The sequence below is a fragment of the Nicotiana tabacum genome, chromosome 16 (assembly GCF_000715075.1).
Source record: "Nicotiana tabacum cultivar K326 chromosome 16, ASM71507v2, whole genome shotgun sequence".
NCBI classification, from domain to species: Eukaryota; Viridiplantae; Streptophyta; class Magnoliopsida; order Solanales; family Solanaceae; genus Nicotiana; species Nicotiana tabacum.
In genome coordinates, this window is record NC_134095.1 from 73,293,524 (window position 1) to 73,311,712 (window position 18,189).

An 18,189-nucleotide genomic window follows, 5' to 3' on the forward strand; every position below is an offset into this window, starting at 1 on the left:
ACAGCCACAGAACCAAAAGAAAAACCCAACGTGCAAACAAGCATTTCTTATCCACACAAAAATGAGAACATATCAATATCCTAATACCAACACTCGAGAAAAAAACATAAAAATCACAGAAAACAAAGCAACTAGAATAAAAAAGGACCCCAATAGAAAGGGAAAAAAAAAAGACCTTAGCCATGGCAGCAACTTCAACACACATGGCTTCAACTCATTTCAGCATGTTAGGTTATTGGACAACAAAGGGAAACAAACAATTCAAAAGAAGAAACTTTTTCTCAGTTTCAGCACAGCAAGCAGAAGTTGAAGAACTAAAAGTAGAAAAAGATGAAGAAAAGAAAGAAGAAGAAGAAGCAATGAAACAGCCAAGGCCAGTGGAACCACAGATAAATGTGAAGAGCAAGAACATGAGCAGAGAATATGGAGGACAGTGGCTAAGTTCTGCTACTAGACATGTTAGAATATATGCAGCTTATATTGATCCTGAAACTTTTGCTTTTGACCAAACACAAATGGATAAACTTACACTTATCCTTGACCCTACTGATGAATTTGTCTGGACTGATGATACTTGCACCAAGGTCTACTCTTACTTCCAAGAACTTGTTGATCATTATGAGGTACTTTCTCCTTTTGAAAAGTGTATCCTTTTTACAAATTTTAATGGACTTACTTATATATATACTGATAGTGTAAATTCTTCTACATTATTACAATATTTTAGCCTGTTGTTAATTTGCAGGTAAATTATTTTGTAGGTTACTAAATGCTCTTTTTGTGAACAATTACATATAATTATCTTTTAAGTGATTTGAGTGTATAGAAGTTGCCCCCAGGGCCTAGCTCAAGTGGCAAAGGGTGGTGGATTTGTGTCTTAGGTCACAGGTTCAAGCCCACATATCATGCAAAGTAAAGCCTGGTATTTAAGTGGAGAAGGGAAGAGGGGCGGGCCCATTATCCTCCGAGTTTCGAAGGCTGCGGTTGGTCCAAAGGATCGGCCCCAAACGAATTTCTCGATCATCAACAAAAAAAAGTGTATAGAAGTTATACTCAATTCTAATACTCCCTTCGGTTCACAATAAGTGACCAGATTACTTTTAGCACGCCAATTAAGAAAATGCTAAATCCTATACAAAAATACCTAGTATGACTAAACTACCCTTATTAAATATTGGTCACATAATTATAGTGAGGAGTGAGAACTTTTTAGGGCTATGCACATAAGGATAAAAGAGTAAAAACAAATTGAATTTTTTCTTGATTACCTAACTAGACACTTATTTTGAACCAAAATGAAAAAGTAAACTGATTATTTATTGTGAACCGGAGGGAGTACTATTTTTGTTCCGTGTATTTGTTTTTATGGGAATATTTAATGGAACTTTTCGTGTTAATGAGCCATTAATAATTTTCAGAGTTTTAATCAAAACAATTAAAGCTCAATTTTCAAGAACATGTTTACTATGAGGTAAATTTTCTTCATTTATTGCCGTTTTTCTAATTTGAAACTTTTCCTATAAACACGGTTACTTTTCAGAGAGTTGACTCTTTATTCAAAAACAGCGAAATATTGACTCATATACTTTACGCTATTTGGAAAATTAATTCAAAGACATCTTATCCACTCAATACTGTCTTACGCTATCTTCTTGTTGAGCCACAGACTTGTATCGTCTTCTTCTTCCTCTATATTTTTGTGCCTTAACCTACGTCTTTGCTGCATTATGTAACAGCAAGACTCCAGAAGAGAGACACAATATTTCTTTTACAAAAGCAGTGTTGCATTTTTTAGTAAGAAATTCGCAATAAAAGACTTGATAAGAGTACTACTAAAGCGTAAATTCTAAAACTTAAATGCTTTTATGTAATCACTTTGTTTACCAAATTGAGATGCTAACTACAATGTTTCACTCTGGACCAGGGAGCTCCATTGACGGAATACACGCTTCGCCTGATCGGTTCAGACATAGAGCACTACATAAGAAAGCTTCTATATACTGGAGAAATCCAATACAACATGAATGCAAAAGTTCTTAACTTCAGCATGGGGAAACCAAGAGTTGGGTTCAATTACAATGGCCAAATGGAAGATGCAAACCAGTAAATTCAGGTAACAATGTTGACTATATTGAAACAATGAGTAGCAGAACCAAGTTTTAAGAATGTAAATGAAAGTTTCACCTTCTCTTCTAAGTATGTATATGATCTTCTCTCTGTCTGTCTTCAACACTTATCCCACAAAGATAATGCACAGCAAAATTGTCCTCCGCTAGTAATTGAAATAGCAACCTTTGATTCTCTTCTTCTATCGCTTTGTTTTATGGCACACGGCGGTATTGATGAATGGGAAAAAGTAACAACAACTTCTAGGAAGATCCAGGCATTGTTCGGAGACATTCTGCATCCTCCCAAGGCATGAACGCATCTTCCCGAGTTAGATGCTGGAGATATTGAAACAAATGTAATTTTAGTATAAGTCACTAGCTTCTTGCAGAATGAGTAAGAATGTAAAAGATAATAATGAATGTGAAAATGTCATGCCATTATTTGCGATGAGCCCATAATACTCCCTTGGTCCTTGTTCTCGTTCCGTTGGTCCATATTTATAACTACCAAACTCCTATTGGCTCAAACCTCATATAGACATCAAAACTTTGACAATGAAACAGACTTAGAGATTAGATCAGTCATCCTAATTGATCCTTGAAATTTTGGAGTCCAAAAAGTAAATTTGAGCAAGTCGAGTAGTTTTTCATGGTTTTTTGAGGTCAAAATGCAGCACTTCATAATTTAGAGGCAAAACGTCTGATAGGACAACAACAACCATTGATTCGAGGAATTTTGAGAGGCAAGTGGTTTGGTGGGAAAAGGGTACTTTCTACTGTGTTTTCCATTAGGGACTGGGTGTGAGGAGATCTGCATGTATGGTAACTGCAAGGATCCCCTTACACACTGAAAGAAAGGGAGCCTTCATTGAAGTCAATCTTTGGAAGGGAAAACATGGATTTGTAAGGTCCCTCTCCTTTCTGGATGCTGGTCATTAACTACTATACTAACTTGGTCCTAGAAGCTAATCTCTCTTTTTCCATCATTACCTTACAGGCTTACCTCCTTTTTCATGCAATAAGGTCTATGTACTAAAGGCATAAAAAGATTTACAAAATCAGGTCATTTAAAAGGCGATTGCAGGTAACTCTATTTAATAAGCATTGATTCGTGATAAAAAATAAATGGTATGTAACCTGCTATAATAGGTTAATTACGACTGACAGTGCAAGACTTCTTTACACTCTCAGTGGATATAACTTGAATGTATTTGTTTTTATTCATGATGCAACATTGAGCAATGAATGATCCTTATCTGCAACTTATGGGGTACTTTGATCTTGGGCATGGACTTCTGCTCAGGACTACATAGACAGCTCTCGTTTCTTCTGTACATCTCATGAGAAAGTAAGGGCTTACCAATAACTGTAGAGCTATCATAATCTAGACAAGCTAATGTTTACAAGTAATCCAAAAAAAAGGAAAACATGTGATTAGAGCCTATAAATTTCCTAATTACACAATTATATGTATCCAAATTAACAAGGTATAGATTCTTGTTATGTTTACATATTCTGGTCATATTAAAGACCTGCAATACCCAATCTATAACATCATAAACAAGTAGGAAGCTGCAATAAGTTGCAGTGTAGATAAGACAAAGTTCCCTCAACTCTTTGAGGATTACCAATTTCTTTTGTCAAAAGTAAAGAAAATTGTTGGTGTATCTAAGATTTTAAGCACGTGATCACCTTTTGTAACAATCCCTCTGATGAGGAAGGTCCTTGCTTTCGCTTACACCACAAAATTTGCTATGAAAAGGATATCTTTGCAGATTATTCTAACAGTTATAAATCATCAAGACCGATTGCCGAGTACATTCTTTTCCATCTAACAGTTTCTTAGCTTCATACCTCTTTTGGCTCATTGCCATATTCCACCTACTTATTGGAAACATATATATGAGTTTAATATCACAATCAATTATTGTGAGAATTCATATAGCTGACACGTAGTACTAGGACTGACATGTAGTAATAGTTGTTGTTGTATATGCAATTTGCTGCATTTCCACACTAATAGACACTTCCCATGCTAAGAGAAAAATTAAATGTCTAATTTCTTAAATATAAGTTTACCTGCAAGATTGCAACAATAAAATGAAGAAAAAGACAAAAGACAGATGAAAGGGGATGGAGAGAAAGAAAAATTGTTACTGTTCTTTACCAAGGACATCCAAGAAGAGGTAGCCCTCACCTCTAACCAAAAGAAAAACCCACGCATAATATTCAACTTTTTATCTTTGTCATGATTGGTCCTTTTGATTTCTCGATTGACACCTGCATTTTTACAATGAAAATATATTGGAAATTCGTTGTTGATATGACAATCACATGACTGACTTGGGATACGAACTGGCGCAGCAAATATCAGAACTAGCAATATCAATAGCAAATATGGAAGTAGAAACTAGAGAGAAATTCAACTAAACAAGCAAACAAACTTTAGTTTCTTCTCTTCTAAAACAAAACTACCGAAATCTAATTGGGAACCCTAATCTTGTGTTTTAAAGACTAATATACTTCCCAAAATACCCCAATTTAAATTGAAAAGGCTTGTAACATAACACAAATGCTAAAGCTTAAACTAATCTAAAGTTACATAAAACCAACCTGAATTACGTACAAGCAATCCCTAATTACCCATCTCTGTTGTGCAATCCCACTGCATCCTTACTTGATTTATCATTGTTTTCCTTGATCATTAGGAATTTCAAACAAGTTTCCATATCCCTTTTTCTTCCCTTTTCAAGTAGACTCTCCACCTTCTTTTTAATGAGGATTTAATTTATTAACATAGTAAGATAAATTCCCACATAATAGTTGTTTACTTTACAAAATAGTAGAAAATCTTACATAAAATCAAGCAACATCCTGTCATCACTACTTACTAAAATATCAAATGCTCTTCAAAGTGGACAGAAAATAAGTGTACACTTTGTTGGAAAGAGTTTTCAACTCCCTTAAATGCCTTTTTGTTTTTCTACATGGTCCACATCAGCGTCAAATGAGCTGTCTCCCGTGTCTCTTTCTCCTCCTCTTACTCCAGAAGTCCCACTGTAGTGACAAATCTCAAATAATTCCTAACACTCACCTATTCTGCCCCAAACGCATTCCACACTATGTCACAATCTTACATCATTAGGCAGTGAAGTCTCAGACGATTGACATGTTCACAGCCCTATTGCACATAAAAGACCAGCTAATGCAAATTTTCCTTTATTTTTAAAGTTCTCAGCATGGTTCACTATGCAACTGTCCTAACAATAAAGGTCACTTCTCTTGGTGCCTAGACAGCTAAATTGAGGAGTGAGAAATTCCTGTTCTCCCTTTGCATTAACCTATTAAAAAACAATTTTACAGTAAAAGCCATCCTTCTGCCTTCCCATTTCCATACGTCTCTAGCCATCAGTGAAAGTTTTAACTGTTAAATAATCCAACCAAACAGTTAAATTCACCGATTTCCCAATTCTTTATGATGGCCGTGCTCACCTTGGACTTGGCCATACCTTTTGGATTGGTTGGAATCATGTGACACTAGCATCGTTGATGAATGAGATAGGATGGTTTAAATGGAGGAGCACTCAGGGGTATTATGCTATAAAATGGTTTTAAGACCAGTAATATTATATAGGAGTGAACGTTGGGCCTCTAAACCAAAACATCCACAAAATGAGTGATGCACAACTGCACAATATAAGACGAGAAATATCACATTAGAAGTAGATAGAAGCAAGCACATAGAGGATAAGATGATTTCAGTAGGTGTGAAATCATGATGACTAAAGGTGTTCGGATGAGGTAGGCCTAGAGTCACATGAAATGAAATTATCTCAAAAACCCTAAAATCTCTTAGAATCCATGCAAACCAGGCAAAAAATAGTACAAAATGGAATCAAAAGATCCATCCATATTAGCAATCCCAACTTGTGGAGATTAAGGTTTGAGGTTTAGTCATGTTGGTACACTTGCATTGGGTCCAGTGATTACTAGGAAACTTTTTGGTAGATATTGCATGTCAGTAGAAAATGAAGAGAACCTCTAGCACTAAGGAATCACAAACTATTGAATATTGGAGTGGATAGCAAGGATTGGTATAGCCCACCCCAAATAGCTTGAGATTGAGGTGGAGTTGTTTGCGTAGATCTTGGAGAACATCTATTAGAAGATCTTTTTTTTTTATATAAGTATCTATTAGAAGATCTTTTAAATCTTCTTAGCTGCTTAAGTATACTAATTTTGATTTTGAACCTGCACAGTGAAAATTTTGTGCAACAATAGTGCCCTAAATTGTTGTCCTTGTCATATTAGTCCATAGTACATTTGATTCCTTCATAGGTTCTGCACTTTGTACACTAAAGCTTCCACCTGCTGGACTAGATCCACTAAAGTTCAAGTCTCTCCTTTTCCTGTAAATGTATGCTAATTTTGGTATTTGAACCTGCACAGGGATAAGAAAAGAAAAAACTTCTCGGATCGGTGGAAAGAAATAAAAAACCTTGCGGAGGGAAAAACTTGTGCAACTATAGTGCCTTTGAATCCTCATCCTTATCCCATGCTACGTTTGCTTTCTTCGCAAGTTCTTCACTTCTTGCTCTAGGGCTGCCACTCGCAGGCTATATCCATTAAAGTTCAAAATATCTGTTTTTCTGTAAAGTGACTTCTCCAGTCATGGAGTAGCAACCAACTTTAGGATTCCAAAATGCTTTCTTATCAATCACGGTGAAGGAATATATGTTTTTTTAATAGGAACAGTGAAAGCATATACGTAAGAAACAACCAGTTTCCATACACAACTTCGGGAGACCTTTTTCTTTTTTGTACATGTTTTGGAGCACCTATGAGATTCCTGGTAAGATAGATTGTTAGGATATAGCATCATTGCTCTTTGTAAAGAATGTCACTTTGTCTACTATTTTTCATATGGTATGTACAACTTTTGTATCTAGAGATTTCCTTTTTTAATTTTCATTTCAATTAAATCAAGATGCCAAGAGAAATAAATAGAATCTGCAAATGGCGGTTTTTCTCTTCTAAAACATACTGTAACTCCAAAAGCAAACCAGAAAACCTAATTGTGGCCATTAACAGCAAATATATCCAAAATACCTAAAATGCTCCTACTTTAAGCTGAACAGGCTCCTAACTTAAACCCTAGCCTAAACAAATAAACGAAACCAACAAAAGCTTAAAAATAGTATAAGATCCTAACACCCAATCTAAATTATGATTTCTTTCCTATCTCTACCATGAAATCACCCTGCAGCAAGAAGTACATAGCTAGGTTCTAGGACGTAATTTAGTAATACTAAATGTACCCAATATGTGGAGGTAACAGGTAATAAATAAGGTGATAGAAACCATTGAGAGATTACTACAAAGGAGAACTTTAAGGAGTTTCAGAATTTTATTGAAGGGATATCTCATCAACTCTGAAGGCTTGGCAAGAGTTGCTAAAAGGAAAGTGCATGAAAATGTTAATTACCAAACCAAGCAAGGGGAAGCAGCTAAGGAGGGTGAAGTCGCCAAAACTGGATAGGCATTAACTTTCATGCATAAGCAGCCTTATATGAGTAAAATATTAGAACAGCTTCATATCTCTAACTATTAGGTGGAGTATGCATATTACATTCAGCTCTAGTACTATAAGTTAGTTGACTCCTCGACCGAGGACTCCAGTCAAAACAGATTTTGTTCCAGATCACTGACAAGCATAGTTAATGAATTTTTGTTGTTAAGTTAAAAATATAATTATGTACATTTTAACTAGCAGAAAGTCTCACTTATTGTAAATCAGATGCGTATAGTTAACATCTGCACTCCCCTCAACAAAAGGGAGGCAAACACCTGATAACTAGTATACTTATCCATTTTATTTGTTCTCCCTCGCCTCGATTCATTCAGCTGAAGAACACTAGAGAAAAGATGTGTCTTCATCAATTTACCCGTCAGAGTGATTTTCCAAAACAAGCTCATATAAGGCATGCATGTTAAGATGAAGGAATCATGTGAAATATTAGAGTTAATTTGTTTTGACTTTTGGCAGTGAACACTTTCATCTCAAAAACGAAAGGAGAACAAATAAGACAGAACGAGATACTATTTTGATTATCGATGACCTCAAAAATATTTGGCAAGTTCTGTCTGCAGTTTCTCAGTGTGGGTTTTCAGATGTCGAAAACAGTTATTCCTTCCTAGAAATGTTTTCCTAGTTCCCTGCCAGGGAGTCGCAACTCGTCCACTTGCCTTACGTGACCTTTTTTTATAAGGTCACTTGCCCTACATGACTATTCTTTCCATTGACATTTCTCTGGGTGTAAATATTATACTGTATTAAAAGTTACATTATTCATGCCTCATTCATATGAAATTTTGAATCAATTTAAAAGGGTAACATTGATCTTTCTTGTTCTTTTTCTTCTGGAACCACTGTGAAAACAACTCTACTCTTCCACACCTAGTGGAAGTAAAATGATAAACATGAGACGAAGTATAAAAGTGTAGAAAACTAAAGGAGAACATATTCTACCACAAGCAACATGAAAATGGAAAGAGAACGAAGATAACATTAAAAGCGGCCTATGCCTATCTTTAAGCAAAAGGTTCAGAACTTGAATTACTTTTGCATACAAAAAGCTCAAGATAATTTAAGAGAAAAGCAAGATGAAACCTTTCCACTTTTTTTAAAAATTCTAAAACAGTTGCAGTTGTTCCATCTTTTTTTCTCCCTTTAACTGCCTAGACCAGAGACGACATTGCTTCTATCATTTACCATATACTCCGCCCACAACTTTTTTTTCATTTCCCCCCTTTTTGGGAGGTTTAGAGTCGCCCTGAGATGACTAATAATAAAGAAGAAGTCAAACATTTTTTCAATCAGATGGGTAAACATTTGCTAGCAAATTCAGTCCATTTTGAGGCGAAAGAAGAAGACAAGGAACTATTCTTAAATTCTCTAAAGTGAGAAAGCATGAGTTCTATTGAATTGGATACTATCTTAAAGGTAACTACATAAAGTTTGAAACCAAGGCATGGCCTGAGAAAAATTCAAACACGCAGAGAAGCATTCAAAATGCAAAGGGATGCTGCAGTGCTGGAAAACAAACTTAAGGTTGTTAACCTACCTTTATGGAGTGATAGAAGGGATGTTCCACGTCTATTTATTGAGCTACATGGCATCTTAATATCTTTCCAAAGCTTCTGATACTCCTCATCATCATAGGGCCTCATCAATAAATTCAGAACCTCCTTCCTGTAGCCAGAATCTATAATTGACGCATTTGGGTTGCTGATAGGCTGACTGGGATCCTCCAGCTTGATACACAAAATTAGAAGCCAATGCAACAAGAGTTATCATGCAGAAATAAAACTAAGAGGTAACATAAAAGGAAGGGGAAGAGGGACCAAGATAACTAGTGAAAGTAGAAGAAGAATTGAAATAGTACATTCTCGCTATGTTCCACAGAAAATACAAAGGGGTTAGAGCTACTGCCCATGCCTAACTCTGCATCAACGTTCTGAACAATTTCTACTTCACTTTGGGGGATCTCCTCCTTGAGAGCTTCATAAACCAAATAACAATTATTTCCAAATGAAGATTTGAGACAGCAATCTTCGTAAACAGGTTTTCTTGCGAGAATCAAATAAATCTTACAATCAGAATCTTCTTTTGGTTCTGTCTTTACTCTCACGTCCATGAATTTGCCACCATTCTGTGTCTTCTGCTCCTTACCAGGTACAATCTTCACATCAGTACTGTGCTTTCTGTTACCTAAGTCCCTATCTTCCCTCCTTTGCCTCTGACTCAAGATCCCATCTTTCATCTTATGCTTCTCAACTACGGAGGTATTCCTATTCTTTCTCGCGTAAGTGTCTAGAGATTTTGAACTCCCTAATTTGTACTTTTCCCTAACACTATCCTGATCCTTTCCAACTCCATGAATCTCCCACTCCCTATCATTTGTTAGGTTCCTCTGACAATCATATTCGTGCTCATCATCAGATCCGTCCTCTTTCTCATACTTCAGGGACACGGGCAACCCATTCTGATCACTAGCTTTAAGAACATATGACGTTCCATCTGGCTTAGTGTTAGCCAAGAAAGTCATATATTGCGGGTCAGCTTCAACATCACTACAACTAGAATTCTCCCTATCATAGGCAGCTCCCGCGTCAGCCTCCTTTGTTGATAACCCGGCATTATCTTGATCCACAAGAACACATCTTTCCAGTGTTTTATGATCCCCAAGCCCAGTACCTTCCCTATCATACTTCTTCTTCTTTCTATTTAGACGACAAAAATCATACATTAAATCCCAATCCTGCATTCCAGCTTTCTCCATCCAATCAAATTCAATTTCCAAGAAACAAAAAACCCAAAATAAACAATGCAGTTAATCTTGTTTCAGCCAGATAACCACATACAACGACTAATCACTGTTTCAACCATTCACTTTTAAACAGCCAACATAAATATCTGTACAATAGAGGCAAAAAAGACTAATCTTAGTTTTTCAAACCAAGAAAATGGGAGACATTAGTTTAAAAGAAAAAGTACTCCCAGATCACAAGCATTTCTTCTTACATTTCTCTTTTTAATTACTCTCTTCATTCCAGTTTATGTGACCCTATTTACTTTAAGGTTGTTCGAAAAAGAATGACCCTTTGGAAACAATTTAACCTGAACTTTTTTTTACCCCTAATGACAAACTTTGATAGCCATATACACATGTTATGAATGTATATAACAAAAAGTCACAAACGTCCTATAGCCATTCTACAAGTTTCAAAAGTTATTTTTTCCAGTTACATGAAATGAGACGGAAGGAGTAAAATCAAGGGGTTCCTACGCACTTACATACTTTAACGGGATGCCGATGGCAACCACTGAACCAAAGGTCATTCCAAATAAGCTTCAACACCCCCCCCCCCCCCACCACCACCACCACCACCACCACCACACACAAACAAAACCGATGTATAGAAAAGCACTGCAAAAAATCGCAGGCAGAAGCAAGGTAAAACGATTAAGCGAACTGTGAGCAAAAAAGCGTGATAAATCAGTACATCGCCTAGCCGGAGAGTCGACGGGGAAAAAACAAAAGAGCGTCGGAATTGCGATAATCTGAGAAGTAGACAAACGCAGCGGGAGCAAATTTGAAGAAGAGTGTAAAATGCAGCCTATTTGTAATTTCTTTTTTCTTAAATTTCATTTACATGACCTCCAAAAATTTACAATGTCCAAAGTTTCCCCTTAAATATTAAATTAAGAAAATTTAAATTAATATTTAAATATTCTATCTATGGTGTAAGTAATAGATAGAATAAATATTAATTTTATCTTGCCTTAAATAGAAACGTTTAGCTCACGTAGATGCTTTGACTATTGGAACAGGGAAAAGAAAAAGAAAAAACAAAAAGAGAACAGTTTGACTAAACCAATGACTAAATTAACGTTAGTCCTTAGACGTGCTGTATGGGAGTATGTTGATAGTATCCATTGTTTTTTTTAATATATAGTACATTAGTCTAATTGATAATTTGAAACACAATATATGAATACTTTTGAGTGAATTATTTTTTATTGAAAAAAAAAAAGGCTAAAAACATAGACAAACTCTAAACCCTCTTTCATTTTGGATTGACTTAAAAGCTAGTCAAACAGTTTAAAAACACATTTTGCCTTCTTTGAGTGTTTGGGAAACCTAAAAACAACTTTTAAAGCTTAAAGCATTTTATGTTTGATCAAATAATTGACCTTATTATCCCTGCTATTTTTTATAAATTTCAAAATGCTTACTTTACTAATTAAGTCATAACGTCATTTTTTCTCGTCTTCCATTTTGACGACGCAGGTATCTTCCTTCATATATTATTATAATAAATTAGGTAGCTTTGTTTTATCTGTGATAAGTAATTAATAAGAACCTTAATTACCAGACATTAGACAAATGTGAGAACTAGCAGAGGAAAAGAAAGAAATGACGCAAAAGCTGAGCCATTAGTTTTATTGGCATTAATTTATACTTCTATATTTATGTTTTTTTCATTTCACTCTAGAAACAAATAATTTTATTTAGCAGTTGAATATTCAGAACAAAAGCATGTTGCAATTCTATTGACATTCTGTTTATATTTATTAAAAATAATATTATCTAATTAATTTAATTTAGAGTTAATTAAGACATAAATTAGTCTGTATTTGAGTTATTTTTACATTAAGGATATTGTAATAATCAGCTCATTTTTAGTGTTAACAACTTTAAGGATATTTTAGTCATTTAACAGTAAAAGTGCTTACTAATAAGTGTGGATTTTAACCACTTATTAGTACCTTCTTACTTTAGTTTTAGTACGAAAGTATTGATTTTTGTTCCCAAAACTAACAAAATCATATGATTTGCAGGCAAGATGGAGGATTGGAGCTAAACGAAGAAATCTAACTCAAAAAAAGCATTCCAGCTTAAAAAGGCAAGAAGGAGATATGCAGGCCAAAGTGCGGTCCGCAGAAAGAAACCTGAAGCCTCAGAGGAGTTTTTATAAGCGCGGTCCACACACCAAATTGTGCGGCCACAAAAGCTAGTCGCACTAACAAGATTTGAAAAGTTTAGAGAAGGTGCAAAAAGACCAAGCGTGAAGCCTCGTCAAAGTGCGTCCGCGGTCAAGAAGTACGGCCGCAAAAGCTAAAGTGCAGCCGCAGATGGAATTGTGCGGCTGCAGAATTCCTCCAACCTCATGAGAAGAAGCAAAGTGCGGACCGCACATGGTATTGTGCGGCCGCAGAATCTCTTGAACGACATTTTTGTCAATGAATTTCTAGGCACTATAAACAGACAGAAAACATTTTTTCAGGGTAAGTTTTGTATTCAAAAGAGCTGCAACGGTTATATTTTATCCTTTTGGGAAAGTAGTGACAAATATTGGTGAAAAATAATTAGTTTTATTATTTTAAAATAGTTTATGGCTTTAATTACATTTTCTACTTTGTTTTCTTTGCTTTCTAGCATGAGTAGCTAGATTTTTATCTAGGGTTATGATCATATCCTAGTGTGTAAACCTTATGGGTTATTAATATTATTACTTGTTTATGATTGTGTGTTTATTATTTATCCTTGTTTATGCATTATTTCTAGAATTAATGGTTGCAAACATTGATTTATGCCTATTTGATGTAGTTCTTACTTGAGAAAGAGGAACCTAGTCTAGAAAAACTTGGCTAACAAGAAATTAAGCTAGTTAAGTTTTTGACTAGCTTAATTAAAGGGTTTGAACTAGAGATGGGGAAGACCCGACTTGGACTCATATCAATTATTTGGGTTGTTACCCAATTGGACTTGAGAAATCCAATTTGGGCATAACCATTCTATGACCCAGAAGTATTGAGTGGGTACTTGAGAATTGAAAGTTATAATACACCCCGATCCACAAAATAAACATTAACTTAGTTTACCCATTAGGTTTGCACGGAGGTGAAGGTTATAACCTTAGGCTTTTTTTCAATTGATTAAAAACACCAAAAATAATTATTCTCTTTCTAGTTACCTTTAATTAGCTTAAGTCTCTTAGTGTTAATTTGAAAAACAATTACCCTCTGTTTGGAAACGTAGTTGAGTTGTTTAACGTGCTCTTTTTAAGTATCTACCTTAACAGCCTTCATAAACTCCTTGAGGAATTCGACCCCGATTTTAATTGGGCATTATAATTGCAACGACCGTTTTCACTCACTATTGGACGTGGATCACTTTTTGGCGTCGTTGTTGGGGAGTTTTTACGGTGTTGTCTATCTATTTGAGTGTGTTCTTGAAATGTCTTCTTTTTCTTCCGTGTTACTAATTTGTTGAAGCAATCGTAGGTACAAAATGGCAAACAATGAGCTCAAAAATATGTCACTGGTGAGTTGGACGGCGAGGAGGAACAACTAGATGATATACCTCAAGTGCCATAACCGAATCGTCGGGCCGTGGTCAATAAGACAACGTGCCCCCACCTCCCCCACCTCCACCACCACAACCAAAAACGACGCAATACCGGATATTGCCCAACAAAGGTTGCGCAAGTGCAATAGTCCCCCTCGTGTTAGGGTGAAACACTTTCAAATTACCAATGTGGTGCTCATTTTGCTAGAGCAACGAGGTTCTTTCACCGGTGCGCCAAATCAAAATGCTTATAAACATTTGAAAGGGCTTTGTGGATATATGTTAGGGGAGCAAGCAATCAAATGTTTCGGAAGATGCTTTGAGGCTAAGGGTTTTTTTCCTTTTCTCTACGGGGTAAAGCTTTGGATTGGTTGGAATGCTTGCCTAATCATATCCATACTTGAGATAAATTGGTGGTAAAATTTATTGCTAAGTCTTTCTCTCCTGGAAATATGGCTACTCTTAGGGATGAAATATTGGCTTTCAAGCAAGAGCCCAATGAACTTTTGCATGAAATTTTTGGTGCAGTATCGGACAATGGTGAAGGATTACCCGAACAATGATATGATCGACAACATAATCCAACAACAATTTTATCGAGGAATTAATACTACGAACCAATGTATGGTCAATCAATTGGCCAGACAAAATTTTATGACAACACTCAATGCGGAGGCATGTGAGATTCTTGATGAGATGGCAGAAACGTCTTCGGTTTGGTAATCTCGAGCTAATGTTCCACAAGATGATACCAACATGATTCACTTCCACAAAGAGTTGATAGACCATGGGCAAGCCATTACCAAATTGAGAATTACTATAAATCAACTCGCCAAGGCCCAACTTAATCAAGTTCAAGATCCTAAGCAAGTTCATGTTATGGAAGGGGTAAATGTGTTGCTCAACAAGAAGAGGACCAAAGGTCCACAATTTCAAACCTGAATGGAGAGTTATGCACAAGATGGTGGTACTTTTGATCAAGATAATTCTAATCATGAGCAAGATAAAGAGGTACAATTTGTGAACAATTACCAAGGGCAAAGGAACAATTTCCAAGGCTCCAATCAACAACAATGGCGACAACAAAATAACCAAGGTGGTTGGGGAAATTCTAACAATCAAGGAAGTTGTCACAACAACAACAACCAAGAAAATTGGAGTGGAAACAACTAATGAAATTGGGGAGGCGACAATCAAGGTGGTTGGGGAAATAATAACAATCAAGGAAATCAGGGGTCAGATTTCAAAGGCCCCCCAATGTATCAACAACCTAGCAACTCACCTCCTCATCCTTTCCATGGTTCAAGTTCTTCAAAAAATGAGATGGTTCGAATTGAGAACATGTTAAAGCAAATGATGGAGAAGAATGCCGATTCAGATGCCAAACTTGCTTCACATACCACATCAATCCGTAATCTTAAAGTTCAAATAGGGAAAATCTCTCAAGCTCTTAATACTTGTCCTAATGGTGCACTACCAAGTGATACGGTGGTAAACCCAAAGGGTGGTAACAATACGGGACATGCTTTGGCAGTTATCACAAGAAGTGGAAGAGGCGGTAATGCACCCACCTCAAGTGAAGGGTGACTTGTGGATGATGACCATATGATGCAAGAGGAGGAAATACCAAACAATGATGTTCAATCAAGTGATAAGGTTCAGATGGACATTGATGATAGTGTGGAAAAGACTCAATAGGAGGTGAACCCGTCTAGGGAGCACATCATTGACGTACCGGAGCCGGTAGTATAAAAGGCTAAGACACCATTGTCTAAGACTCTACCTCCATATCCTCAAAGGCTTGCCAAGAAAAATGTTGAGAATCAATTCAAGAAGTTCATTCAAATGATGAAAAGTCTCTCAACTAATATGTCATTGGTAGAATCTTTGGAACAAATGCATGATTATACCAAGTTTATGAAAGATCTTGCGACCAAGAAGTGGTTGATGAATTTTGAAACTATCAAAGTCACTCATCAAGTGAGTGTAATTGTTCATTCCATGGCTCCTAATTAGAGGATCCCGATGCTTTCACAATTCCTTGTACAATTGGGAGTGTCGATTTTGCTAAAGCTCTTTGTGATCTTAGGGCAAATATCAATTTGATGCCCTATTCGGTGTTTAAAACTTTAGGAATTGGGAAACCAAGACACATATTTGTGAGGTTGAAAATGGCCGACCATACCATGAAGAGGCCGTTGGGAGTGATTGAGGATGTTTTGGTCTGGGTTGATAAGTTTATTCTTCCGGCGGACTTTGTTATTCTGGATTGTGAAGTTGATTATGAAGTGTCTATTATTCTTGGGAGACTTTTACTTGCCACGGGTAAGGCTCTTTCTGATGTGGAAGCCGGAGAACTCACTTTCCGGGTTGGTGATGAAAAGGTGGTATTCCATATGTGTAAGTCTATGCGGCAACCAAATAGCAATGAGGTATTTTTTTTTGTAGATTTGGTGGCCGATGTTATTTTTTACGATACAAGTGCAACAACCAATATTGGTGATATGTTGGAAGTCGTTTTACTCAAATTTGATGATGATTAGATGGATGGTTCCATGGAGTGTGTGAACTCTTTGCAAGGAATGGGGTCGTACAACTATGCACCCCAAAAATTGTCTTTAGATCTTGAGAATAGAAAGACTCCTCCTACAAAGTCTTCTATTAAAGAGCCACCTATTTTGGACTTGAAGCTATTGCTTCCACATCTTTGGTATGAATACCTTGACCCTTGTTTTACTTTACCGGTTATTCTTTCCTCTTGTTTGACTAATGTGCAGGTTGATTCCATATTGGCAGTGTTGCAAAAGAGGAAAAAGGCTATTGGGTCGACTTTGGCGGATAATGGGGGTATAAGCCCCACATTTTGCATGCATAATATCAAGTTGGAGTATGGTGCTCAACCGTCCATTGAACATCAAATGAGACTCAATGAGCTATACAAGAAGTGGTCAAAAAGGAGATTATCAAGTGGTTGGATGTTGGGGTTGTCTACCCCATCTCCGATAGTTCATGGACCTCTCCGGTTCAATGTGTCCCAAAGAAGGGGGCATGGAGGTTGTTACCAATAAGAAGAATAAGTCGATTCCCACAAGAACAGTAACCGATTTGAGAGTTTGTACGGATTATCGCAAGCTCAACAAGGTCACAAGGAAGGATCATTTTCCACTTCCTTTTATGGAACAAATGCTCGATAGATTGGTCGGCCGTGATTTCTATTATTTTCTTAATTGGTACTCGCGCTATAACCAAATTCTTATTACTTTGGAAGATTAAGAGAAAATAACCTTTACATGTCCTTATGGTACTTTTGCTTTCAAGAGGATGCCTTTTGGTTTGTGCAATGTACCATCGACTTTTCAATGGTATATGATGGTTATTTTCATGCACATGGTAGAGAACTACCTTGAAGTCTTCATGGATGACTTCTTGATGGTTGGGGCTTCTTTTGATAATTGTCTTGCAAATTTGGAGTAAGTGTTGGCTAGATGTGAAGACAAATTTAGTGCTCAATTGGGAGAAATGTCATTTCATGGTTGAGGAAGGTATTTTCCTTGGCCATAAGATCTCAAATAATAGAATGGAAGTTGACAAGGTGAAGATTGAGGTGATTTCTAAGCTCCCACCCCCAACTTCGGTGAAGGGTGTGTAGAGTTTCTTAGGCCATGCAGGTTTCCACCGGTGCTTTATCAAAGATATCTCTAAAGTGGTTGTAGACATGTGATTTTTGACCCTCCCCGAAATTTCACCCATTTTAGCATGTAAATATTCAGTTTAGGCCTGATATCGCTACTTCCGCTAATTTTGACTCTTTTACTTTATTTTGTCACAAAAAAATAAAAATTACAAAATATATTTTAGTTTACGTATCTTTCGTAAATTTAAACAAAACAAAATATACAAAAATAGTACCTTATCTTTATTTTTATATAATCTTGAAAACACAAAAAATAATTTTATGTTTTATAGTTTAGTTCAATTAATTAAAATTAGTTTTCTATTTTTATATTATAATTGTACATAATTTTAGAAGGAGGAATTAGTTTTAGGTTGGTTTATCCCGTCTTTATAAATCTTGTAGTCCATTTTTCTAGTCTTTGGCCCAATTCCCTAGCCCATAATTCCTAGGCTCATACCCCTAACCTAATCCCTACCCCTATATAATAGTA

At 36.2% G+C, this 18,189-nt stretch overlaps 2 protein-coding genes across 6 annotated transcripts; one reads left to right on the forward strand and one right to left on the reverse strand.

Annotated features, from left to right (window-relative positions):
- Positions 1-32: 32 nt before the first annotated feature.
- On the forward strand, positions 33-2,311 carry LOC107828798 (NAD(P)H-quinone oxidoreductase subunit M, chloroplastic-like). 2 transcript variants are annotated; one of them, XM_075232946.1, is made up of 3 exons: positions 93-623; positions 1,737-1,839; positions 1,925-2,311. In XM_075232946.1, exons 1-3 carry the CDS (start codon positions 183-185, stop codon positions 2,038-2,040), a joined length of 660 nt encoding a protein of 219 aa, XP_075089047.1. In that variant the 5' UTR covers positions 93-182; the 3' UTR covers positions 2,041-2,311. The 2 variants fall into 2 exon arrangements, with proteins under 2 accessions (XP_016511660.1, XP_075089047.1); XM_016656174.2 differs by lacking the exon at positions 1,737-1,839 and having other exon boundaries at positions 33-623.
- On the reverse strand, positions 2,022-11,337 carry LOC107828796 (uncharacterized). Of its 4 annotated transcripts, none has more exons than XM_016656170.2 (6): positions 11,175-11,337; positions 9,763-10,584; positions 9,554-9,669; positions 9,233-9,422; positions 4,276-4,388; positions 2,022-2,444 (listed from the first exon to the last, which is right to left on the reverse strand). In XM_016656170.2, the coding sequence occupies exons 2-6, from the start codon at positions 10,448-10,450 to the stop codon at positions 2,370-2,372; spliced, it is 1,182 nt and encodes a 393-aa protein (XP_016511656.1). In that variant the 5' UTR covers positions 10,451-10,584; positions 11,175-11,337; the 3' UTR covers positions 2,022-2,369. The 4 variants fall into 4 exon arrangements, with proteins under 4 accessions (XP_016511656.1, XP_016511657.1, XP_016511655.1 ...); XM_016656171.2 differs by lacking the exon at positions 11,175-11,337 and adding an exon at positions 10,970-11,037; XM_016656169.2 differs by lacking the exon at positions 11,175-11,337 and adding an exon at positions 10,966-11,037.
- Between the last annotated feature and the right edge of the window lie 6,852 nt (positions 11,338-18,189).

What these genes read in the sequence shown, in the direction of transcription:
- LOC107828798 (XM_075232946.1), top strand. Translation starts at nt 183, where the DNA reads ATGGCAGCAACTTCAACACACATGGCTTCAACTCATTTCAGCATGTTA. An exon ending in AACTTGTTGATCATTATGAG is followed by an intron (nt 624 to 1,736) that starts GTACTTTCTCCT and finishes ATTATGTAACAG; the next exon opens with CAAGACTCCAGAAGAGAGAC. An exon ending in GATAAGAGTACTACTAAAGC is followed by an intron (nt 1,840 to 1,924) that starts GTAAATTCTAAA and finishes ACTCTGGACCAG; the next exon opens with GGAGCTCCATTGACGGAATA.
- LOC107828796 (XM_016656170.2), bottom strand. Translation starts at nt 10,450, where the DNA reads ATGGAGAAAGCTGGAATGCAGGATTGGGATTTAATGTATGATTTTTGT. An exon ending in CTGTGGAACATAGCGAGAAT is followed by an intron (nt 9,423 to 9,553) that starts GTACTATTTCAA and finishes TTGTGTATCAAG; the next exon opens with CTGGAGGATCCCAGTCAGCC. An exon ending in CCTTCTATCACTCCATAAAG is followed by an intron (nt 4,389 to 9,232) that starts GTAGGTTAACAA and finishes GTAAAAATGCAG; the next exon opens with GTGTCAATCGAGAAATCAAA.